General features: G+C 40.0%; 1 protein-coding gene across 1 annotated transcript; it reads right to left on the reverse strand.

Annotated features, from left to right (window-relative positions):
* Positions 1 to 1,910: 1,910 nt before the first annotated feature.
* On the reverse strand, positions 1,911 to 24,917 carry Lix1l (limb and CNS expressed 1 like). Its single transcript, XM_020157458.2, has 6 exons — positions 24,532 to 24,917; positions 14,783 to 14,946; positions 11,290 to 11,430; positions 4,779 to 4,874; positions 4,394 to 4,471; positions 1,911 to 3,965 (listed from the first exon to the last, which is right to left on the reverse strand). The coding sequence occupies exons 1-6, from the start codon at positions 24,821 to 24,823 to the stop codon at positions 3,723 to 3,725; spliced, it is 1,014 nt and encodes a 337-aa protein (XP_020013047.1). The 5' UTR covers positions 24,824 to 24,917; the 3' UTR covers positions 1,911 to 3,722.
* Positions 24,918 to 25,710: the final 793 nt, after the last annotated feature.

A 25,710-nucleotide genomic window follows, 5' to 3' on the forward strand; every position in this document is an offset into this window, starting at 1 on the left:
AACAGTTATACTGAAACTAAAAGACACTAAATCACTCTACACAATAGTTAATGCCATCTTTTAAATAATCAGATGGTCACATCTTTACTAAAAACCTATCCTTGAATTTTTGTTGCACTTAGAATAGAGTCTGTAGCTGGGCGCTAGTGTCTCAGGCCTGTAATCCTAGCTACTCAGGAGGCAGAGATCAGGGGGATCTCCCGTTAGAAGCCAGTCCAAGCCAGCCCAAGCAAATAGTTTGCAAGACCTTATTTGGAAAAAAAAAAAAAAAATCACAAAACAGGGCTGGTGGAGTGGCTCAAGGTGTAGGTCCTGAGTTCAAACCCCAGTACTGTAAAAATAAATAAAAATTAAAATAAAATTCATACACAGCCTGCTCTGCCTGTGTCTCCAACCTTTTCAGCTACCATTCTCCCTCACCCATTAATTCCCTCCCTATATTTTCCCTTTACTGCAGTCTTTCTCATCTCAGGCCTTTTGCCACTTTCTGTTCCAGATGCATTTCCTCCATCTCTTCACATAACTAGCTGAACCTCATCTTTTAAGTCTCAATACTACTGTCACCTGAAGGGGTGCTACCCTCCTATCATTCACTTTATCTCTTCCTTAGAATTTAAATCAGAATCTTCAATTACCTTGTTTAGTTTCCAACTTATCTATTTTTCCCATGAGGATCTAATCTTTATGGCTGAGATGCTTATTTACAACTATATACCCAAAATTCAGCCCATGGCAGCTCATGGCAGAATAAATATCAGAAAGAGATTCTGTATGCCTGATGTTATGTGACTGGGAAATAAATCTAGAAATACAGTTTAGGGTAAAATTGCTATGTTAAGGATTGTGGTAAATTAGTTTTAGGAATTTATCCTAATAAATTTGAGTATTTATGATTCTGTGTGTGTGTGTGTGGCAGTACTGAGGGGTTAAACTCACACTTACAGGTGCTCTACCACTTGAGCCATTCCACCAACTCAAGTAGTTACGGTTTTTAACATTTGTTAATAGCCCCCATGGAATTTTTGCTTAGTACTTTTTCTTAAATTCTTTTAAAACATAAGTCTTTACTAAAAGGAAATTTCAATATTACTATGTAAGTGGAAAACCAGTATTTTTCTACTACAAATTCAGATAAAAGTATAACTATTAAAATTGTCCATCTATTGCCTAAAATAATTTCAACACCAAGGGTTCACATATAAAACTTTGAGAAATGCTGCTAAAGATAGTTAAGTGATAGTTAAACAAGGGAATGGCACAGTCATATGTAATTTTAATAAGAAATATTATAGTGTGGAACATATTAAGAATGAATGCAAAAAAACCAGGAAGTTCTTATAGTCGTCCAGATATGAAAAAGAATTGAAAGCAGTATATATGAACAAAACAGATTATAGTATATAGAAGATAGACTCAACAGCAAGTGACTAAATGGTGATGACAGAAGTGAGGATCTAAGGGTTCTGGCTTAGATAACTAGATAGATAATTCCAATAATGGAGTCAAAGAGGAGTAATTATGGAGAAATGGAGTTTTATTTTGGGTATGTGAATTCACAGTTCTTTTTTTTATATTCAAGTGGTGATGTGGAAACATATATGTAAAAGCTCAAAACAAGTTGAGGTGGAAGAACCAGATTTGAGAATCGTGTATAGAGGAGTGTAAACCACTATAGTGGGTGAGACTGCAGTACGAGTGAAGTAGAGCTTGAGGAGAAAGGGTCAAGGACAGAATCCAGGCTCCTTAAATGTGTGGAGAAGGGGAGGCAGGCTGCCTTTTCCTAGAGTACAGTCTTATTTCTACCACCCTCAAAATACTAATAAAAATTATATTTTTGGTACATGTGTAAATGAATGGAGCCATTTTAGAGCTCCTCAAATATACAGGTTTCAAGAAAGAGTCATTCTGGCTTACTAGACAAAAATCTATTTTTAATTGTATAAAATTATACATATAAAATACATAGGAGCTACTAAGAAGATGACTAAAATCCTCAACACCAAAAGTTGACATATCAGAGAACATTTTTTCTTAAGTTCTTTGGGATCTTGGGTATTTGAGAAAAATAATAAATCCAGGAGGTGCAAGGACAAGTCTTCCTACAACTGATAGCCCTAACACTTCTCAAAGAAAGGAGCATAGGAGAAACTGGAGAATTTATTATTTCTGGGTTATAAATATTAATAAATACAGTTAGATGTACCTATTATTTAATGTAGGAGCTTGTACTCCAATCCTGCATGTGTTTCCTGAAATACAAAGACGGGACTTGGGAAAAATCAAAGAAGCCCCTTCCAAGCACTAATGTAATAGTAGCTGGATTAGTTACCTCTGATCTTATGTGTACTAGTCACAAAGATGATTTCAAAAGCAAGAATGCTGCTTTTCATCTTGCTTCTATATAATCCAAAAGAGCAAATTTGGTCTGTTTACTAGTGTACTTCAGAAAGCAAACTATGTAATTGTAAAATGGAAAGTCCAATTGCAGGGGCATTAAACTTCCCAAACTCAGTTTAGAAAGTACATGGAACAATACTGTAGTATAAAGTACACAGAAACAAGAGGAAAAATACATCTTTCTACATATCATTCTCCAAAAAAATTTTCTAAAAGGACAATGTTCTAGCTATATTCCATATCTCTCTTATCTCACCCAAAAAAACCACAAATAGCTGATTATTTGCTCTCTTTTCCTCCCTGCAGTCTCCCAAGGTTCCAATTAGGAAGTGCCTTAGTGCCATATTCTTATCTAATTTTCCTGATCACCTCATGCCCTAATAATGTGTAGGAACAGAAAAAGAGAAAAATAAGTGAGAATCTAAGGTACATACATCTAAGGTAACAACTTAATGGAAGTGAGAGGAACATGGCCCTCACCAAACAAACATTGCTTTCAAATAGACACTGCTTTCAAAGAGTACAATGATGGGAGTGGGAAGAGTATGTTTTATCTTCATCTAAACACCACAGGTAGGAAGGTTTAAATATAGTATTTAACTAAATTGGTGAGCAGGGGAGAAATGAAAGGAATAGTGAAAAAAAAAAAAATCAGCCTTAACACTGACCCACTTGTTACTGTAGAGTATATCCAGGAATCTGGAATGCTGGAATGGTATAGATAGCCCCAGAAGCAACTGCGGTGATTATCTCCATGAATTGTGTTTAAATTCTCTTCTTCCTGGGCAGTTTCTCCTTCTGAATAGTAAGCTAGGGAAGCCTCAAAACAAAGGAGTGTTTGGAGGAAAAGGAGTAAAGTAGTGGTGGGGAGAGGAGGGGTACCAAGCAGGACCAGCTAAGATAAATCAAAGTCAAAGGATTCTTATTCATATCCTGTCTGAGTTGAAGAGAAAGCAAGAATGATGGTAAGGGTGAGAAGGGTGAGGCACATAATCTTTCAGCCTACCTGTTATTTTAAAAGAAGGAGACATGAACGTTTAGTCAATCTGGAAATTTAAGAACCAACAAAGCTCAAAAGTGGTGTGAGGATGTTTCAAATGAAACTATATCCAAAAACTGGAAGTTTTTTTTAAGGGATCGCTTAGCAAATAGGAATCCAGGTGTAGAATTTATACATACACACACACATATGTATATATATATATATATATATATATATATTTAAAGTACAAAATTGAGAAAGTATATACAGAAATCATCCTAAGTCTTAAAAAGGAGACATATAAAAAAGATCTGAAGAAGACGGGGAATGTGAGGGTATATGCCTAGCAGTTGGAAGAATGCATATTGCCCAACTGCCCAGCAGCCAGCATGAGAATATCTTTCTTCTCCTTGTGGAAGCGTAGCTCCTTGCCTGCCAGCCGGGCTTCATCCAGCTCCCGTTCAGTGGAGGCCAGCTCTCTAGACAGTGCTCCAGGCACACTCTGCTCCCGGCTCACCCAGTCCAAGGCCATTTGGTGGCGAATATCATCATCCAGAGCTCGGTGTGAATAATGAGCCAACACCTCCTATGAGGAAGGGGAATGTGAAGATCACTGAGAAGGTAAAGGTACGCATCATACCAAATTCATGCAGCGGGGACTAAGGTACTCTTAGCCTTGGAGTCCTGAAGTCAGCATCTAAGTCCTCCAAGGAGATTTTTTTTTTTTCACACAGGGTCTGCCTCAGCCACCTGAGTGCTGGGATTACAGGTGTACACCATCATACCCAGCTCTCCAAAGAGATTCTTAAGGGAAATTTCCTAGTGGGGAAAGCAAGGCAGGCACAATAATGACAGTGAAGATTTAAATAGCAAAGATTACAGGAATGAAAAGAGAATTTAAATAAGGTTTTCAATAGTCACAACTTGGTAAGCATAGGCCTACTTATTTCTAACATAGCAGCCACCTTAAAGTAGTCCTTCTTCCCTATTCCCCTCACCCATAGCATCTCTTACCTGCCGAGAGCACTGTCTTTCCCTCATAGCCTTAAGGCTGCCATTCCAGTGCAGCAGTTGAAAAACTGTCATTAGCTCCTGGAGGAAGATTTGAAATAGGAGGACAGTAATTTTATATTTGGAGGTTGCATCAGAATCACTGGGAAACTTTTTACAAAATGTATCTGTAGTAGCATCTCTAATCACCAACTCTGATAAGCCCATATGCCCTTGGGGAAAGAAAGGTATGTATATTTTGAGAAGAACTCTAGCAACCTTCTTTTCAGCATCAGTGAGTTAGAGACTAGCATATAATATATACATATACATATATATACATATACACATATATATATGGAGGCTGACCCATGTTATTAGAGAGCCTGGTAAGTAGGTGGACCAGTACCTGGAACTCCAACATTGACTTGCCCTTGTTGGATTCCAACATAAATCGGAAGGCACCAATCCCTGTATTTGGGTTGTCAGCTTCCTCCCTGTTGCCCTGGTAACAGAGAAAAGGAAAAGACATGGATTTTTAATCAGGATTATCATTTCAAGCAGCATTACCTAATAGAAATATAATGTGAGCCACATAGTTAATTTTAAATTTTCTAGTTGTCACATAAAAGTAAAATAAACAGGTAAATTAGTTTAAAATTTTTCAAGCTATCACATTAAAGTAAAAATAAATAAGTAAAATTAATTTATTTTTATTTAGCCCAATATATTCAAAATATTGTTTTCCAAATGTGGTCAGTATAAATATTATTTATAAAATATTTTGTTATTTTTCTTGTACCAAGTTTTTGAAATCTTTTTTGGCCATAATGGGTTTTGAACTAAGGGTTTCACACTTGCTAGGCAGGTGCTCTAACACTTGAGCCACTCAGCCAGCCCTTTTTCTTGTCGTTGTTGTTTGGTATTTTCAAGATAGGGTCTCTCAAACTACTTGTCTGGGCTGGCTCAAACTGCAGTCCTCTTGATCTCTGCCTCCTGGGTAGTGAGAATCACAGATGTGAGCCACCAGCACCCAGCTTGAAATCTGTCTATTCCTAAAGGACATCTCAATGCATACAAGCAAATGCTCAGTAACTGTATGGCAAGTGGCTTATTTGTCAGCACAGGCCTACAGGACTCCAAGATTATCACACATTTTACCTTGGCTGATAAAGGGCAAATCTAATTTTCTGTTTTACAAAGGAGAAACACTGAGGCATAGAACAATATTCTGATTCAACCAAAATAACAGTGAGTGGGTTAAGTGTATAGGATTCTATATTAGAATAGACTAAAGAACAACTGAATTAATATACTTAAAAGGGAAACAGTAGAAACCATAAGCATGGGAAATTCTGGGTAGTAGTTTGGCCTCCTGGACATTTGCCTGTTATGTCTCCTATTGGCTAGATGACCCTGCAAGGGTAGAGCTGAGACATACTGTCTCATCTTCAAGTCTAGTGTGTACAAAGAACAACATAAAGGTTAATAGCATTGCTATGGATGCAGGTGGCTCACACCTGTAATCCTAGCTTCTTGGGAGGCTGAGATGGGGAGAATTGTGGTATGGGGCCAGCCTAGACAAATAGTTTGTGAGACCTCCATCTCCAAAATAACCAGACAAAATGGACTTAGAGGTGTGACTCAAGAAGTAGAACACCTACTTTGCAAGTATGAAGCCCTGAATTCAAACCCCAGCACCACCAAAACAAACAAACAAAAAACAAGTAAAAGTTAAAAGCACAGACTAGTGCTTCTACTAGTTGTTTGGCCATGATGAAGTCATGTTAATTTCTATGTTCCTTAGTTTCCTCATCTATAAAATGGGAATAATCATAGACCTACCATACAGGGCTGTTTTGAGAATTAAATACATTTTTTAAGTAAAATTAAATCAAGAGGGTGAGGCTGGATGATTGCAAGTTTAAGGAAGGTGCAGTGAAATTCTGTTTCAAAAAAAATTTTTTGAGTACATGTGGCCTAAAAAATCATAAAATGTAGGTATATTATTATACTGGACTTGGTTACACAATTCAAATCCATTCTGGAACTGGTGATAGTTTGGTTATATTTGGTAGTGATTTTTCTCTTTGGCTCAAATACTAGGGATCATCTCAGACCATAGAGCTGCCTAGGACTTCTAAAATAGGGCATATCCTGGTTTACTGGGGACCCTTTTGTCAGCTTAGTCTAGGAAAATAGAGCCAGGAAACAATTGGGAACACCGGGATCCAACTTTCTTCTTCTGCTTCCTGAGTAGTTGCCTGCTCTTTCTAGTCAGGCCCCAAGATAAGAACTTTATTCTGCAGTCTTTGAGAAAGAGAACTGGATAGAGATCAGAAGCCAATCAGGTTATATTCAAGTTCAGTTTATTGTGCCACTCTTCATCATGGGGTTTTTGTGTATATGTGTTACACCATCTAAATGCCAAGCACTAGCAAGTGCACCACAAATGCTCACAACAACAGCTTCCTCCTCTCCCTGATCCTCATTATTGTTGTTACTGTGTTAGAATCAACTGGAGGTCAGAACTACTCAAGATCAATTCATATTGTTTTGTGGCTCATAAGAAATCATGCCAAGCCAGGCGCTGGTGATTCTCACCTCTAATCCTAGCTACTCAGGAGGCAGAGATCAGGAGGAGCATAGTTCAAGAGCAGCCTTGGCAAATACTCTGAGACCCTATTTCAAAAATACCCAAAAAAAAAAAAAAAAAAAAGGCTGGTGGAGTGGCTCAAGTGGTAGGGCACCTGCCCAGCAAGGCTGAGGCCCTGAGTTCAAACCAAGTACTGCCACAAAAGAAAAAAAATGATCACAAAATTTGGACTTAAAAGGAAAAAACTGGAGGGGCTTTAACTGTAATCTTCAGAATTAGGCCTTAGGGCTCTTAGACAAGCAACCATTTCATTTGTTCCAGTAATGATTCAAAATGATAACTTATTCAATGCAGCCCAAACTTTTCCATGACATGCACATGTAAAATAATGATCATATCTGTATCAAGTATACCAGCAACCATAGGAGGCTGCTAGCAGCCAGAGTTGAACACAAGAGACCATCTGTTTCAGGCCTTGCCCAATCTCCTGAGAGCTGAGGGGGAAATCAATATCATGGCACACCTGTAAACTATCTGTAGTATGACAGAATAGTATGACCTACTGCTTGGGAAGTTCTACTTCATATTACCCTTCCACATCTAACATGGTCAAATGAACCCCACTTATTTAATAAATGTTATTTATTTATTTATTTGTTTGTTTGTTTGTTTGCAGTGCTGGAGATCAAACCAGGGCCTTGTACATGCTAATGAGCTATAGCCCCACCCTACCCACTTTTTTTTTTTTTTTTTGAGACAAAGGTCTCCCTGTGTTGCCTGTGGCTTCAAACTCACTGTCCTACCTCAACTTCTCTGGTAGCTGGGATGACAAGAATGTAATCAGATAAGTAAAAGGATCACTAGAATATAATTGGAAAGCTGAGTATGGTCATACATACCTGTAATCCTAACACTTGGGAGGCTGAGCCAGGAGGATGGAGAGTTTGAGGCCAGCCTGAGCTACATAGTAAGACCCTGTGTCAAATATAATTGAAAAGAGATTAGAAATAATTTAACTTAACTGACTTGTTTTACAAATGAGAAAACTCAGACCCTCTGAAGGTAGGTGATTTATCAAAATATTGTACGATTTAGTGTCAGATTCAGGATCTTTAAAAACAAAAGCTGAGAGCAGGGCACTAGTTGCTCACATCTATAATCCTAGCTACTTTTAGTAGGCTGAGATCAGAAGGATCACTGTTTTGAGGCCAGCCCAGACAAATAGTTCAAGAAACCCCATCTCAAAAATAACCAAACCAAAATGGGTAAGCAGTAGACTGCCTGTTTTGCAAATGTGATGCCCTCAGTTCAAACCCCAGCCACACCAAAAATTAAAAAATTAAAAAACAAAACAAAAAGCTGAGGCCAGGTGCTAGTGGCTCATTCCTGTAATTCTAACTACTTGGAAGGTCAAGATTGGAACAATCACAGTTTGAGGTCAGCCTGGGAAAAAAGTTCACAAGACTCCTTCTCAACAGAAAAGGCTGGGCATGCTGGTACACACCTATCCCAGCTATTGCAGGAAGCAAAAATAGGAGGATCTTGGTCCAGGCCAGCCTGGGCAAAAAGTGAGACCCTATCTCAAAAGTAACAAAGCAACAGGGCTGAAGGTGTGGCTCAAGCAGTAGAGGGCCTGCCTGCCTAGCAAGCACAAGGTCCGAGTTCAAACTGATGAAAAATCCATTGAATTCTCAATTGGGGGGAGGGGGTTAACCAAAAAGGATTAGTGGAACAGGAATAATAATGGTTCACATTTCTTAAACACCTTGTAAAAGATACCACAGGTAATCTACCTGACAATGACATCTCTTACTTTCTTCCTTACTATAGGACTTTAACCTTGTTTAAATTAAAGAGTCTTGTGTCTCAAAGAAGAGTGATCTTATCAAATCTCCAGATTACAAATCTTAATCCCCTTTACCACTAATTTATTTTAAGGTAAGGATTCTGGCTTTGGGAAGTGAAGTCTGGTGGAGGGCTTCCAGGAAATAATTCCTTACCACTAATTAGAGGTGCTAGAAAAGATGGCCCTCTGTCTCTGAATGTAGATATGCTATGTCTAGAACTCTATAGTCATTGTACACCCTGAGGGGAGCCAGCCTAAAGATAAAGCCAACATCTAGAGGATGACTAGGTGAAGAGCTAGAAAGAATCTGAACCAGTATATGACTTCCTTTGTTTTAGATGGTGTCTTGCAATTGGCAGTATTGCACAGGCTGGCCTTGAACTCCTGGGATCACGTGATCCTTAGCCTCAGCCTTCTGAGTAGGTGGGGCTATAGGCCTCTGCCACTGCACCAGGTTTTAGATGATAACATTTCCGCACCCCCCTTCTTCCCCCACCCCCCAGACTGGCCTGAAACTTAATAGCCCAGATGGCCTCAGACTCTTCATTGTCTTGCCTCAGCCTTTGGAGTGCTGTGATTGCAGGTATGTTCCACCACGTCTGGCTAGATGACAACATTCTTGATCCATGGAATCAACCAGCCCTGAAATCTGCCCTACATCTGGCTTTCTGACATGTTAAGTAATAAATTTCCTTTGTTTCTTTTTCTTTTTTTGGGGGACTGGGGTTTGAACTCAGGGTTTCACACTTGCAAAGCAGGTGCTCTATCACTTGAGCCACACTTCCAGTCCTGTGTATTTTCTTAAGTCAATTTGAAGTGAGATTTTCTATTATTTGCATTCAAGGACATCTAAACAGATAACGTGTACGAAGTACTTAAATATCTCTTTTATCCAGTGATCATTTTTATCCTGTTTTGCAGATGAAAAACAGATTTAATGAAATAACTCTTTCAAAAATGTAGCTGGTAAAATCATAATTTCAATACAATGAATTCAGTGTCCATGCTTATAACTACTAGACATCCTGATTTCTATAATCCAAACTAACATTTCATTTTAAAATAGCACTGGACCTTAAGAGTGTCAAATGTACTTTCCTAATTTTAATTGGCTTTGATTAAAAGTATTTTTATTCCTTCAGATGCTATTAATTGGAGAAAAGAAGAATGTTAGAAAAAAGATGGGTTCTAAATAATAGAGAAGCCTATTTATGATTTAAAGTGTTTAACATCTCAGTCCAAAAAGTGATAAATGAAGCAATATAGTATATGTAATTACATCTTAATACAAAGAGAAGAGAAACAAAAGGTTGGTCTGACTTTATTACCCTATCAATGAGTTTGTTGGGGAAGAAGGAAGAAAGCAGTGGTAATTTCTAAAATGTACCTCTCAGCTAAATCTGCTTGTGTTCTAATAAGTTAGCTCTACCACTAACTTGCTGTATCACTTTAGGCAAAAACATCATTTCTGTAATTTTAGTCTCATCTGTAAAATGGGGGTAATAATAATATTTACACCACACAGGATTTTTGGATAACCAAATGAGATAAAAGTACACATAAATCCCTTGGATTAGTCCCTGATAGTCATAGTATTAACATCATCATCCTTGAAAAAACAGAAGTTCTTTTTTTTCCTTTTTTTTTCTTTTATTATTCATATGTGCATACAAGGCTTGGTTCATTTCTCCCCCCTGCCCCCACCCCCTCCCTTACCACCCACTCCGCCCCCTCCCTCTCCCCCCCACCCCCTCAATACCCAGCAGAAACTATTTTGCCCTTATTTCTAATTTTGTTGTAGAGAGAGTATAAGCAATAATAGGAAGGAACAAGGGTTTTTGCTGGTTGAGATAAGGATAGCTATACAGGGCATTGTCTTTGTCTTCTTCAGATGTTCTTTTTAAAGAAGGCAAATAAATTATTCTCCCCATTTCTAAAAGAGAAAAAATAAGATACTGTATAAAGGGATTCTTTATAAAAAAGATGAAGTAATGGAGGCAGGAGACAAGTAACAATAAAAGCAGTCATTTGAAAAAAGAACAGCTTTCATACACTCCCTGTCTCTTGTCACCTGATACCCCAAGCTACCTCATAAGTGAGGAAGCCATCATGTGATGGAGCCCCCTCAACCTTAGGACAGAACCATGAGTTAAAATAAACCTTTCTTTATATCCTAAAAGATAGATTTGGGTGTGTAGCTCAGTGACAGAGATACCTAGCATGTGCAAAGCCCTGGGTTCAATCCCTAGCACTGCAAAAAATATTTTTAAATAAAAAATGACAAAACAGCAACCACAACAAAAGCCATACAAATATCCACACAAAATTAAAGATTGAGACATATGGAGCACATGACACACACAAAAAAATGGACAGAATAGACAACAGAAATGTAGACAAAAAAGACAAGAAGAATTCATGCTGTTTCTCAGTTCTCCTATAGCCCACTCTCCCTGTTTCCAATTCCAGGTTACTTACATTGAAAGATGCTAGGGCCTCAGAGACACTCTTCTCAATGAACTCATCAGTGATTCTTCGGGAAGGATGTTCATTGAACACAGAGTTCATCAATGCAATCTTTGCAGCACTTCTCCGGGCCTCAGCTTTTGTGGGGCAAAACTAGGCAGGAGAGAGAGAAAGAGAGACTATGCATATGTGTGTATCTAAGCAAGAGGAAGAAACAGTGGTAGAAGTCAATTAGAGACTCTGAAAGAATCTGTTGTATTCAACACACTTTCCAAAGTTTAATTGTAAATGGTTGGGATGTTTGGGAACATAACTTTTTAAAAATTTTTTTGTTTGTTTGAGACAGGGTCTTGTTATGTAGCCACGATGGCCTTGACTTGAGATCCTCCTGCTTCAGCCTCCCATATGCTGGGATTGCAGCTGTGTACCACCAAACTTAGCTTGGAAACATAGTTTTGATTCAACATCCTGAAGCCATTAAGGAACTGAAGATGGCTGTAGTTCATACCAAATTGAATGCAGAATAAGGAAGGCTGCTGAAGTCAGCATATAACTGCTAGACATGAAAAATACCTGCATTTAAATTGTCAACAAAACTAATTACTCAAAAGCCAGATTCTGGCCAGCTTGTTAGAAATCATGTTCTCTTGTTCTGTGGACAGGCAAGGTTTTTTTGATTCCTCTACATAACCAAGATTAGAACAAAGTTGATATAGGCTGCTTCTGCATAGGAGGCCTCTGGGATTCTTGGACTTCACTTTTGGCTATGATGAGGCAGCTTCCCCAATACTGTAATGAGCAGAAGTTGCTGTCCTTAAATAAGAGTCTAAGTCTGAAGAAGAAATTTAGCTTTTTTTTTTTCCTACCAATAGAAGCAAGGAGGAGAGGGATAGCTACAGGAAGGAAAGTTGACCTGAGGAAAGCAAGAAAATATTAAAAATTAATTTGTGTTTTTAAGTTATTAACCAACGTAGGTAACATAGGACAGTCTAAAACAGGACAAGTCTTAAACCATTTAACTTCAAGTCCCTTGCCACCACAGTTTTGTTTTAATTCATATTCACTGGCTGCTTCAAAGGCTTCTGTGCACCCTTTGTCATTTATGATTAAAATTAGAAGAAAGGAAGAAAGTGATTTTTTTTTTAGGGTTTTTTTTTGGGGGGGGTAGGACTGGTGTTTAAACTCAGGGCTTCACACTTGCAAAGCAGGTGCTCTACTGCTTGAGCCACATTGCTGATTTTCCAGTTTTTAAAAGGAGACCAGGATATGTATAGTATCAATTTTCCTAATTTCCTTTAGCAGATAGCATAGGGAGTTTTAACTCTGTCTTTTTTGCTTCTTCAGTTTCTCTGCCTCTACTTCTTTATTACTAGCCTACTCTCCACACTGTCGCTGAAAAAGTCAGCTGTGAAGAAAACTGCCAGGAAAAATTTCACCTGCCAAAGTGGATATAAAATGTATAAGCTAAAAGAAGCCAACATAGATCATTTTATTATTTTAGAAAAAATAACAAAAATCAAATTACTATAATGGTTCAGTTATGAGCATCATCATAAAATTATCAAATCATTATTAAACATTGTGATGAGGTGGGAAGAAGGAAAGATCTTATTCTCTAATAAAGGAAAATGCAAACATTAGCCATCCCAGGCATATATTTATTTCTCCAAAATGGCTGAGTTCTTAGGGAAAAAATGTACTCACATGATTTGAAACAAAGCTTCCTCAGGATTATTTCTGTTTGAGGCAACCAACATGCAAGACATATGTTAAGTGCCTACTTTGTGCTGGAATCTGAACTTGGTGGTAGGGATTTAATAATGAACAAGAAGATTTAGTGTAAGTGAGGCCCTGGGTTCAATGTTCAGCACTGTGAAAGGAAAGAAGGGAGGGAGGGAGGGAGGGAGAAAAAAACAGAGGAAGGTAGGAGAAATAAATAGGAAGAAAGGAAGAAAATACAATCTTTGCTTCCATGAAGCCTAGTATACTTGAAGAGAAAATCAATTATGGTAAGTGATATAATAGGGGAAGTTCAAGGTGCTATGGAAACACATAGCAAAGGTTCTAACTTTGTCTAAGGGTAACACAAATCATAAAAACTAAACAAAGGTGTCCAATTATCTTCTTTAATTTCCCATTCAGACTCTTTAAGTTGACATTTCAGAAAGCTGTCTTCTAGCTGGTGGAGTGGTTCAAGAGGTAGAGTACTGCCTAGCAAACTTGAGGCCCTGAGTTCAAATCCCAGTACCACCAAAAAAATTAATTCAGCCTCAGAAAGCTGCCTTCTTGTATGCAATGTAAAAATCAATTTTTTATAATTTCATACTAGTGCATAATAATTTTTCACTACCCCATAATAGCAACCATTCTTTTCATCATCATAGGTCTTTCATACAAGTATAGAAAGTTAGCAGTGAAAAAAGACCTTAAAACAATGTAGGCTGTGCATAGTGGTGTAAATATGTATTCCTAGCTTCATGGGAGGTGTAGGTAGATCATGGTCTGAGGCCAACCAAGGCAAAAACTCTAGACTCTATCTGAAAAATAATGAGTGAAAAAGAATGGGGGTAGAAGTGGTTCAAGTGTGTAGAGTGTAAGTACAAGGCTCTGAGTTCAAACCCTAGTACCACCAAAAAAGAAGAAGAAGAAGAACATAACCTATCTCCTTCATGTTATAGATAGATAAAGGCCCAGAGACTTTTAACTGATTTGCCCTACTGACAAGGGAATGAGAATTCAAATCACCTAACTCTGTACTGTGTCCCTCCCCTATAATCTCTTAGAGAACTCAAACATTGCTTTCTTTAGTAATTGCCTATGAAAAAGGAGTAGCTTTAGAAATACTATTCTAGATCCTGAAGAAGTGAAGTAATGGCAGGAAGTTGGAATGCATTAATAGAAGCCGGATCAGGACAAGGTTTGAGTGCTGGTAGTGTTGCATATTAAGCAAGGATATAATCTCAACTGATGAAATTCAAAATAGGTTTGAGTTTTTGCAGGCTGAAAGAAAATTATTTGAGCTGGGGGGATGGCTTTGTGATAGAGCACCTGCATCAAAGATGAGAAGCCCTAAGTTCAAACCACACTACTGCCAACAAAGAAAAGCATGCTACTGAGGTTCTCCTTCCCTCTGTGGTAGTAGGGTTGGAATCAGGGTCTCGCACTTGCTAGGCAGGTGCTCTACTGCTTTTGCCACTCCACCAGCCCTTTCATGTGCTTGGTATTTTTGAGATTAGGGGCTTGCTTTTTGCCCTAGCTAGCCTTAAACCTTTATCCTCCTGATCTCTACCTCCTGAGTAGTTAGGATTATAGGCGTGAGCCATTGGCATCTGCACCTGGTGCTACTGAGGGTTTTTTGTAATCTAATGAACCTCAGGTACTTGCCAGAAGGATTTGTTCAGAGTTGATTTCGTCCTCAAATATGTGAATTCAAGCATATATTTAATGGCCAAAGTGGTAGCACTTACACATTATTTTTTTGCTACTGCCACCTCACAACTCTTACCTGGAAACTCCCAAAGCAACTTCCTCCAGGCAGGGTGACATAGCAGACATATGGAGGACTATTGGAGGGAACCATCTCATAAACCACTAGAGCCCCATTCTTCAAGTCAGCCCCACGGGACTGCTTCATCTGCCAGAATTCCTGAAGTGCTTCCACCACATTCACTACAAAAAGAGAAGTTGTTATGTTCAGCAATGAGAATACTTCCAAATGGTGCTGTATTTCAATACAGAACCTATAATCTGTACCTACATTAAGAGACCCTTAGCTCCCCATCTGTCACCATTTAAAAGCATTTAAATTAATAAATTTAGGCTGTGGTTAAGTCAATTTGCATTGAGAGACTAGACTATGCCTGCCCTCTTCCCCCAACTCCCTAAAATTCACATTTTTATTAGTCCCAGCCACCAAAGGGAAATAGCAAATTTTGGAGGTAAAGTTTCCAAGGTCAGCAGACAGTTATCACTGTGTGATGTATTATCCCACACCGGTCAGCTGGCCTAGGACCATAATAACCACCACGATAATAAGTAGCCACAATCAGATTTACTGTATGTCATGCATTTCCATAAATGTTTTACCCATCTAATCGTAACGACCTTATGAGGCAGGTTTTTTTGTTATTCCCATTTTACATCTGAGGTAAGTTTAAGACAACTGGCCCAAGGTTATAAAGATGAGAAAGTTGCAGAGTAAAAACCAAACTCAGGCAGTCTTGTTTTCAGAGTCAGTGTGTTTTGTTGTTTGTTTTTTCTGTGCTGTAGATCAGAGCTCTGTACATGTGAGGCAGGTACTTCTACCACTGAACTATTTCCCCAGTCCTTGTTTGTTTGAAATGGGATCTCATTATTGTTATCCCAGGCTGGCCTCAAATTCAACCATCCTGCCTCTGCCTCCAGAGTGCTAGGATTACAGATGTGCACTACTATGCTGCCTGGCCCATAGTCTTAAATGTTCTCAAAACACTAGGCAAAAAAAAAAAAAAACCACTAGGCAATATGGCACTATTAGCCATTCTCAAACTTATGCTTCAAGTGAACAAACTAATGGCCAGATTGCCTTTCCAGCCTGGAATATTATAAGAGTGGGGTATTGATTCTCTTCTGAGGCTTTACTTGGGTTTAAGTGATTTTTGGAGGAACTGTATGCTGGGAAACACTCCTCCATGGATCTTTTGTGTTCCTTCACACTTTGCTAGGCATGCCAACATTACAAAGCTCTGACTGCTCTTTACTTGAGCCACTTCTCAGGATTATGTTTGCAGCAAGAAACTTTGAGGGATGAGGTAATGATTCCTCTGGGACAAAGAACAAGCTTGTTTACTGACTATGATAAAACGCAGGTTCCACCAGGTGCTGGTAGCTCACACCTATAATTCTAGCCACTTGGGAGGCAGACATCAGGAAGATCATGGTTTGAGGCCAGCCTGAGCAAATAGTTGTGAGACTCTATCTCGAAAACACCTAATACAAAAAAGGGCTGGTGAAATGGCTCAAGAGGTAGAGCCCCTGCCTAGCAAGAATGAGGCCAAGTTCAAATCCCAGTACTGCAAAAAAAAAAAAAAAAAAAAGGAGGGAGCAGTTCCCCAAGCTCAGTGTTCCTCTCTTGTGAAGTAACCCATGGCCCCATAGCCTACACAAGCATCCACCTGAGCCCTCTGCATCATACTTGGGAGGCCAAGTGAACTGATGTAACATGATGCTCATGCTACTTGCAGAGTCTCATCTCTGATCCAGAAATCTCTTGACTTTTGCCAGCATCCATTAAACAGTAACTGGCTAACTTATTAGTTGTAAGTGGAGTAAAATCAAATTCCAAATCTGCCACTTTATTCTAGACACTTTCTCCCATCCCCAGTTCTTAGGCTCAATCATTCCACAAATACAAATCGAGTGCCTACTCTATGCAGACTATGTGCTGGATTCTAGACTACAAGAGTGAGAAAAACCATACATGACTCCTTTTTTTTTTTTATATGACCTACAGTGTATAGAGAGAAAAATAATCTCAAACACTGACAAAATTGCCCCTGTGATAAATGCTACAGAGGGGTGATAATAAGAAATCTGCAGGAGTGTCTGATCTCCTAGAGAAAGTAGATAAGAAAGTGAAAGAAAGCTACCATGAAGATGTAATATCTAAACTGAGGTATGAGTAGGAATTCACTGAGCAAGAGGAGAGAGAAGAGTGCTCTGGGCTTAAGAAACAGCATATACAAAGGCTATGTCATCATGGAACATGGTGAATACATAGACTAAAAGAAGGCCCTGTGACTACAAGAGTGAAGGGAAGTGTAATACAAGACGAGGCTGCAAAAGGAGGCACTGACTAGACTGAATTGAGCCTTTTAGGCCATTTTAGAGTACTGGTTTTTATCCTAGGGCAAGATGGGAAGCAAACAAAGGATTTTAAACAGAAGGGGGGAAATGAGATAATTTTGAATTTGGAAATGATCACTTTAATTGTAAGGTTCCAAACATTTCAAATGGCTTTAACTGAAGCTTCATAATAAATTATGATGCTCTGTGATATCTTGCAACAAACACACTCCTCCTTTTATTTTTGGTAGTACTGGGACTTGAATTCATGGCTGTTCTTGGGAGACAGGCACTCTACCACTTGAGCTATGCCCCAGACCTTTTTGCTTTAGTTATTTTTCAGGTGGAATCTCACATTTTTGCCCAAGCCAGCCTTGGAATGCAGTCTTTGTACCTACAGCATCCTACCTAGGCCTCCCAAGTTGCTGGGATCACAGGTATTAAGATTACTGATCGAGATGCAGTGTCAATAACTTTTTGCCTAGGCTGGACTTGAACTATGATCCTCCTAATCTCTGCCTCTCAAGTAGCTGGGATTATAGGCATAAGCCACCATGCCTGACCTCCTACTCTTTTTTACTGTGTGGCGGTACTGGGGTTTGAACTCAGGGCCTCATGCTTGCTAGCCAGGTACGCACTCTACCCACCACTTGAGCCACTCCACCAATCCTTTTTTGTGTTGGGTATTTTCAAGATAGGGCCTCACAGACTATTTGCTAGGGCTAGCTTTGAACCTCAATCCTGATCTCTGCCTCTCAAGTAGCTAGGATTACAGGTGTAAGCCACCGGCACTCAGCCTGATCTCCTACTCTTAATTATAAGAAACTCATTCATTCTTTCATATTGTGTTAGTTCATGTATGCCAGGAAGCCATTAAAATGGGATACTCGTGCAAAGTATTTATTGGAAGGGAAGCAGGAAAATGTAGGGACAGCCTTCAGATCACAGTAAAGGTCTGACACATGTAAAAGAGAGGAAAGGAAGGAGGTTTAATTATGAAAATCTTAGACTGCAATGCAGTTCCAAGAAAGGTTTAGCCAACAAGAAGTCCTTATGCCAAAGGAATTCCTTTGGCAGGATGTGCCAGCATTAACATACTTGTTGTCCTCATTGTGGCCTCTGCAAATGTGGCAATGGACCTAGAGGGGGCAGCAGTTACGCTCCCTACAAGCAAGAGGTCTGCTCAGCACATTTTCATTAAGCAAACATTTGAGCCCTTTATAGGTATAACTCTATTCTAGTCATTAGGGATGCAAAGAGTAACACATTCTCTACTAGCAAGTTGTTCAAAATTTAGTGGCTGCTCCACAGCTGAAATAAGGACCCATATTCCAGCCAGAGTTTGAAAAGCAGCGTTAAGTTCTTTTCTAATATTCTATAGTTAACTGACTTTTTAGAATGATCATTCTTCTACTAAAAGACAGCATGAAAAGAAAATACTCTTTCCCACTCTTGGTTTTGGCAAGTGCTCCTCAAAGGTCACCGCTGCCCAGCTTAGCCATCTAATCTCCACTGACATCTTTTCAGCCCCAGTTCCCTTTTTGAGACAATTTAACACAATGCACTGGGTGACAGCTCTCCTGACATGTAAACAACAGAGAGAATAATGAATAAAAGAGAAGGGGAGGAGACCACCATAATTGGAAAGGTCCTACTAAAAAGCCTATGTCCAATTCCATATCCAGTTAAATCCTTCTTGGCATAGAGTATAAACATTTTTTTTTTTTTTTTTTGGAAACAGTCTCATTATGTAGCCCACGTAGACCTGGAACTCAAGTCTTCCTCTCTCAGCCTCCCAAGTACTGGGCTTATAGGTATGTATAACAATGCCTAGCTAAGACTGTTTTAAGGATTACTCCAAGTTGAAGGAACTGTGAGTCTTATTTCAGAAATATGGGTATGAAATGAAAAACTGGCAAAATGGTCAAGAAAAAAAAATTGTGATTTTATTTTTTAATGGTACTGGGGCTTGAACTCAGGGAATATGCCTTGAGCCACTCCACCAGCCCTTTGTGTGTGTGTGTGTGTGTGTGTGTGTGTGTGTGTGTGTGTGTGTGTGAAGGGTATTTTCAAGATAAGGTCTTGCAAACTATTTTCCCAGGTTGACTTCAAACTGTGATCCTCCTGATTGCTTCTTCCTGAATAGACAGGATTACAGGCATGAGTCACTGGTGCCTGACATTTTTTTTTTTTTGGTAGTACTGGAGTTTTAACTCAGGGCCTCACCTTGCTAGGTAGGTGTTCCACCACTTGGAGCCACACACCCACACACATTTAAAAATGCTCATAAAGTGATTTTTAGAGCTGAGTGAAACTTTAAAGGATCATATAGTCCAGTTTACACTAAGGAAGGGCAAATGACTTGCTGGAGGTCGCAAAGCCTCAGTTGGGACAACTCTTTCTAATTTGGGAATCTCTGTTTTTTGTTGCTGTTTTTATTTAGAATTTAGGAATCTTAACCCAAGGTTTAAGATCTAGTCCATGTTTAAGCTTTACGGGAGCTCATAGCTCCGTAAACTTAAGTAAAATTATATATCTATATATGATGTACACATGTGAGGAGATACCCATAGTATTTATTAGACTTTCAGTGGAGAACCATGGATATAATGGCCTATATGAGGATACTTAAAGAACAATGAGAGAGGAAACACATACTTGACAGATAACAGGTGATTTCTGGAAGTCACTGACATGCTGGGCTGAGACAAAAAAGATCAAGAAAATGGCTGGGCATTGAGGACTCACGCTTGTAATCCTAGCTACTCGGGAGGCAGAGATGAGGAAGATCGTGGTTCAAAGCCAGTCCAGGCAAATAGTTCTCGAGACCCTATCTTGAAAATACCCAACACAAAGCTGGGTGCCAGTGGCTCATGCCCATAATCCTAGCTACTCAAGAGGCAAAGATCAGGAGAATCACAGTTCGAACCCAGTCCGGGCAAACAGTTCGAGAGACCCCACCCACCCCCCACCCCCGCAACTCAAAAAAACCCATCACAAGAAAAAAAAAAGGGCTGGTGGAGTAGCTCAAGGTATAGGCCCTGAGTACAAACCCCAGTACTACAAAAAGAAAATACCCAACACAAAAAAGGGCCTGCCTAGCAAGTGTAAGGTCCTGAATTCAAAACTTAGTACTGCCAAAAAAAAAAAAATCCAAGAAAGTGAAGAATATATAGGTGCTTAACCATGATGTTGAGAGCACAAAAGAGAATACTCTGTCTTTAACTCCAGAAGATAAAATATTAGATGCATGTCTAAGTAGAATAGCAATATCATTTATCCACCACAATGAAAACATTAAAACAATACATAAGGACTGGAAGTATTAGTCCCTATGTTAGAATGTGTGTTTAACATGCTCAAAGCATTGGTTCAATCCCCAACATAAAAAAAAAAGTCTACAGAAAAATACACTGGGCATGGTAGCTTAAGCCTGTAATCCTTGCTACTTGGGAGGTAGGGAGATAACAGTTTGAGTCCAGCCAAGGAAAAAAGTTCAAGAGATTCCATCTCAACCAATAAAAGCTGGGCATGGTGGCATATGCTTGTCATCCCACCTACTCAGGAAGCATAAGTAGAGGGACTGTGGTCCAGGCCACACATGTATAAAGCAAGACCTATTTGAAAAATAGCTAAGACAAAAAAAGGGCTGGGGGCATGGCTCAAGAGGTAGAGAGTCTACCTAGCAAGTGAAGGCCCTTACTAGGTTTTGTTTTGTTTTTTACGTCACCAAAAAAAGAAAGGATAAATACAAGCCCGGGGTGGTGGTACACCTCTGTAATCCCAGCTCTCAGGAGGCTGAGACAGGAGGATCACAAGTTCATGGCCAGCCTACGCTACATAGTGAGTTCCAGATCAGAATGATATGGTAAGACCCTGTCTTAAAAAAAAATCTCCAATCACATAGCCATATTGTAACATAAAGGGAGAGCAATAATTCCAAAACTATAAGACTGGAAGAGAGAAATGTATCATTTACAGAGAAAGGAAAGTTATTTGTTGGATCATGCCAGTTCAGGGATTGCCAGATATCAAACATGCAAGAAGGATCGATATGCCCTTCTGGGAGCAGGGGCAGGGGAAAAAGGTAATGTTAACAGTGTCTATTACATGTAGTTTTCAAAATATTTCTAAATGCATAATAATAGTAACCACTGTTGAATACTATGTGCTATATGCTTTATATTCTTTATCTCATTTAATGCACACAAAACTATCAAGACAGGTATTATAATACCCATCTTATAAAAAGTAAACAAGGAGTAAGGCAGAAGTACCAGAACCAAGATTTAGAAACAATTTTCATTTGGCTCCAAAGCTGGCCCTCTTTTTTTGTACTATCCTACTTTATTGCACCATTAATCCTCACATATGTTCTGTAAAACAGACTATGAGCTCCATCAAGATAGGAACCAAAATATCTGCCTTGCTCACCCCTACATCTGTTGATCAGTAAATATTTGTTAAATGAATAAATGGAACAGATGAGGCATACAGAAATTAAGCAATTTCTCCAAAATCACACAGCCACTCTTTGACAGGGCCAGGCCCCCTGATTCTGAATTCTATACACTGTAAACTGATTAATATCCAACAGTATACTGAACTATGTGTCTCTTGGACTGGTGGAGGCAGGGGAGGTGGGATAATAAAAGACAAATAGGTGAAATAACAAAAGAGGGGTTTTGTGTGTGTGTGCATGTACGTGTGTGTATGTGTGTAAATGCTGGGACCCAAAAGGAGTGAAGGTAAATCTAAAGTAACAGGGTAATAGCTGGAAATGGTGAATTTGGAGTAGTCAGGAAGCATAAGAAACAAATGAATTAAAGATGATGTATAAGACATTGCTGGATCGGAGAAAGATCTGGACAGAGACCAAAGTAAATTGTATTCAGGGGAATATAGCCATCCCCCAAATACCATGCCATCAGTCACAAGGGTATATGGGTACATGCCAATAGCAACTTTGCCTATTAATCAAAGCAGAATAAGTAGTTCCATGTGGTGAAGGACTTCTGAGCCAAATCAGCAAAGATTTTGCTTGCCTGAAGCTGAACTATCTGCCAAACTCTCCTGAAGTACTGGCTGGACACCCAAACTGGAAATAAGAAATTCGAGAATAATGAGGAATTGGGGGGAGGGGAATAGGATGGAGGAAAAATTCACCACAAAGTCTAAAGTCTGACTTCTTGCTCTTTGTCAACACAATCCTTTGTTCCCTTGTTCTTTCTAAGGACACTAAAAAAGTTTTTACAAGACATGCAGTTTAGAAACTAAACTAATGACTCTCCAGGGCAAAGAAACACAGACAAGAAAAAGGGGGCATTTCTCTGTATTTTTAGCAAATGCCTCTAAGTTTCTAAGAAGAAAGCTTCAGAGTTAGGATGATTGTGCCAGACTACTGCTATGCCCAGAGACAAAGAGCTTCTCTTAGTTTAACCTAGAGACCTGAAGCAGCAGGATAATAGCTGTGGCAGCGCCATCACATATCCTTGTAAAATCTAAGAAGTGAACTGTAAAGATATCTATTTGCTCGGAATGAGTTTTACAATCATATCCCCAGCACTCTGCAGAATGCCTGCCACATGGTTGGAGGTCAAATTTTATGAAAAATGAAAGGAAATTAACAGTAAACGAATCACTATTCACATACGGCAAACTGAATCAAAAAAAATCTGTTCCCATTGGAATATTTGGGTATACAGAGATACAGAGATTTAAGAATGGAAGAAAATGAGCCAGGCACTGGTGGCTCACATCTGTCCCAGCTACATAGGAGACAATGATCAGGATTGAGGTTTGAAGCCAGCCTGGGCAAATAGTTTCAGAGACCCTGTATCAAAAAAACTCATCACAAAAAAAGGGCGGGTGGAGTGGCCTAAGGTGTAGACCCTGAGTTCAAACCCCAGTACCGCAAAAAAAAAAAAAAAAAGGAAGAAAATGAAATATGTTCTTTTTAAGGAAGTATGAACCAACAATTTCTGGGGGGTAAAACTAGGGTTTCAACTCAGGATGTACAGCCTGCAAAGCAGGTACTCTAGCTGCTTGAGCCACAACTCCAGTACACTTTGCTCTGGTTATTTTGGAGATGAGGTCTTTTGAAGTATTTGCCCAGGCTGGCCTTGAACAGAGAGCCAGCCTCTCAAGTAGCTAGTTCCAGGTGTGAGCTACAGGTGCCCAGATGAACCAACATAGTTGAGATAATAAAAATCATTTTTAAGTACTATGTGTTAGTTGCAGTATCTCCACTAATCCACATCATAACCCTCGAGGAAATCTAAACTCAGTGAAATGAATCCCTTCCCTAAAGATAGAGTTAGCAAGTGACAAAGATCTTCAAAGCCTTTATGTGTTCTTTACACTAAAAGAAAGAAGAAATTATTGTCTGTAGAAAAAGCTTCTCGAATTTTCTCTGCTTTTAAAACCAGAAAGTTAAAGATGGCCACTTCCAGATTGAGCAGGACAAGAAGACAGAAGTGATGTGTTGGAAATTCCAGACTTAAATTCTGCATCCTACATCTTTCACTATATATTCTTGCTACTTAAACTATAAATTTGGAACTAGAACGCTGACAGAAAATTCTACAGTGGTTAAACAAAAACAACAAAGAAAATCCTCACACCCCCTTCCCAGAAATTAGGCGTCTTTAAACCAAAATGAGGTTTCTGCCTGGCTCATTTCCACATAGAGAGAGCCAAGCCCCCTCAGTTCCTGGACAAGGGCCAGGAAAACAGAGCCAGACAAAGAGGCTGGAATTGTGAAGCTCCAAACTAAAAAAGACACAGGCATGGGCTCAATGTTATGGGTACAGTTTTAAAGGCACAATTATTAGTGACTTGTGAAGATACTACTTAATTCTCCAGCAAATCTGAAGTTGCACTGGAAATTTCAGAGTAAAGATAAGCAAATAAAGGACTTAAAAAATCAGCCAGGCATAGTGAGGCATGCCTGTAATCCCAGCACGAGGTTGGGGTGGGAGACACGACACAGGAGGATCTCCAGTTCAAGGCCAGTTCAAGGCGATCTCACCGCCTTCCCTTCCCACCCTCCCCCACCAAAAAAGAAATCAGGGTTAAGGATATGGAGTAACTAAACGGAGCCCGGGAATTGCTGGGATCAGAGTAAAAATTGAGAAGGGTCTGGATAAGGAATGTTTTGGATCTAAAAAGACAGGAGTGCACACAATGGGGAGGGGTTCTCAAGGGTAGAGATGTTAAAACTTTGTAAACTACAGGAGGAATTCCAATCCTGACAAATTAGGAAGAATACACTATCTTAATAAAGGGAAAGGTGAGACGCGTGTGCGCCGCCCAGAAGGAAGCTCCCCAAAAGGAAATGCATGCGAGGGCTCCATGCCAGCAAAGGCGCCCGGAGGACGGGGAGCAAGGCTCGGCTGAGGATTACCCGCGGCGGCCACCCCTCGGACTCACCTCGGCCGTAGCCCTGCGTGTGCTTGGCGAAGCTCCTCACCACGGCCTCCACCGCCTCCCGCAGCACCACAGGGCTGCCCGCGGCGCCGGGAGGCAAGGGCAGCCCTGGGGCCCCCGACAGGAGCAGCGGCGGCGGGGGCGGCGCGGGGGGCGGCGGAGCCGGCGGGGGGCCCACGGGGGGTGTGGCAGCGGTGGCCGCGGCCCCAGTTACCCCGGGCCGCAGCGCTCGAAGAGTTCCCCTTCCGCTGGTGCCCACTCCAGGCTGCAGCCGTTGCGCTCGCATGGTCTCCATCCCGGCCGCTGGTGAAGTAAGGCCGGGCCTGCCAGCCTGGCGAGCTAACGGTCCCAGCCACCCGCGTCAGCAACCTCCTCAGGACGGAGGGCGGTGCCGCGGCCCAGCTGTCAATCAAGTGGAGGCGGGGACGATCCAGGTCCCATGCCAATCACCAGTGAGAGGGCGGGAAGGGGCGGGCCTTTCTCCACCATAGGCCAATGATTGAGGAAAGTGGAGATCCTGAAAACCAATTGCAAAGAGAAAAGGCGATACCCTCTAATAAGAAGCAGAGCTTCCGTGAATCCTTGGGAATCCTGTGTTGAGCACTAAAAATCTGGCTAAACCCCTGGGGCGGGACTTAAGGAAAAAATAGGCCTGGTTGAAAGCCTGGGGAGCAATGTGGACAGAGTGAGAGGATTGTTACAGATCATTTGTCTGACTACTTCATTTTATAGTTGTAGATGAGGCAACTGTGGCTGGAAAAAGTGATGTGACTTATTCAAGATCACATACAATTGGTAGTGGAGCTAAAGCAGGGAAAGATGCTAACATTTAATGAGCATATACTCTACAGTGTGTTTTAGTGCATTATTTATTTAACAATCACAACCACGAACCAAATTTTATTATTTTATGAATAAGGAAACTGGCACTCAGGGATGCTATATAAGTTGCATAGCATCAGGGGTTCAGACATAGGTGTTCTGATCCCAGTATTTTCATTCTGACACATTATTGGATATTGTTCTGATTTCATCATTAAAGTTAATTAGGGAGTAAGAATGTTAAATGGGTGTTCTGTTTTGTAAGAGTGAGAAAGAGCTAGAATATATGTGGGGAAAAAGCAAATTGAGAAATTCAATTTGGGCAGATTAAGAAAGGTACATAGAACTTAGGCTGGTCTC

Source organism: Castor canadensis, chromosome 12, assembly GCF_047511655.1.
Source record: "Castor canadensis chromosome 12, mCasCan1.hap1v2, whole genome shotgun sequence".
NCBI classification, from domain to species: domain Eukaryota; kingdom Metazoa; phylum Chordata; class Mammalia; order Rodentia; family Castoridae; genus Castor; species Castor canadensis.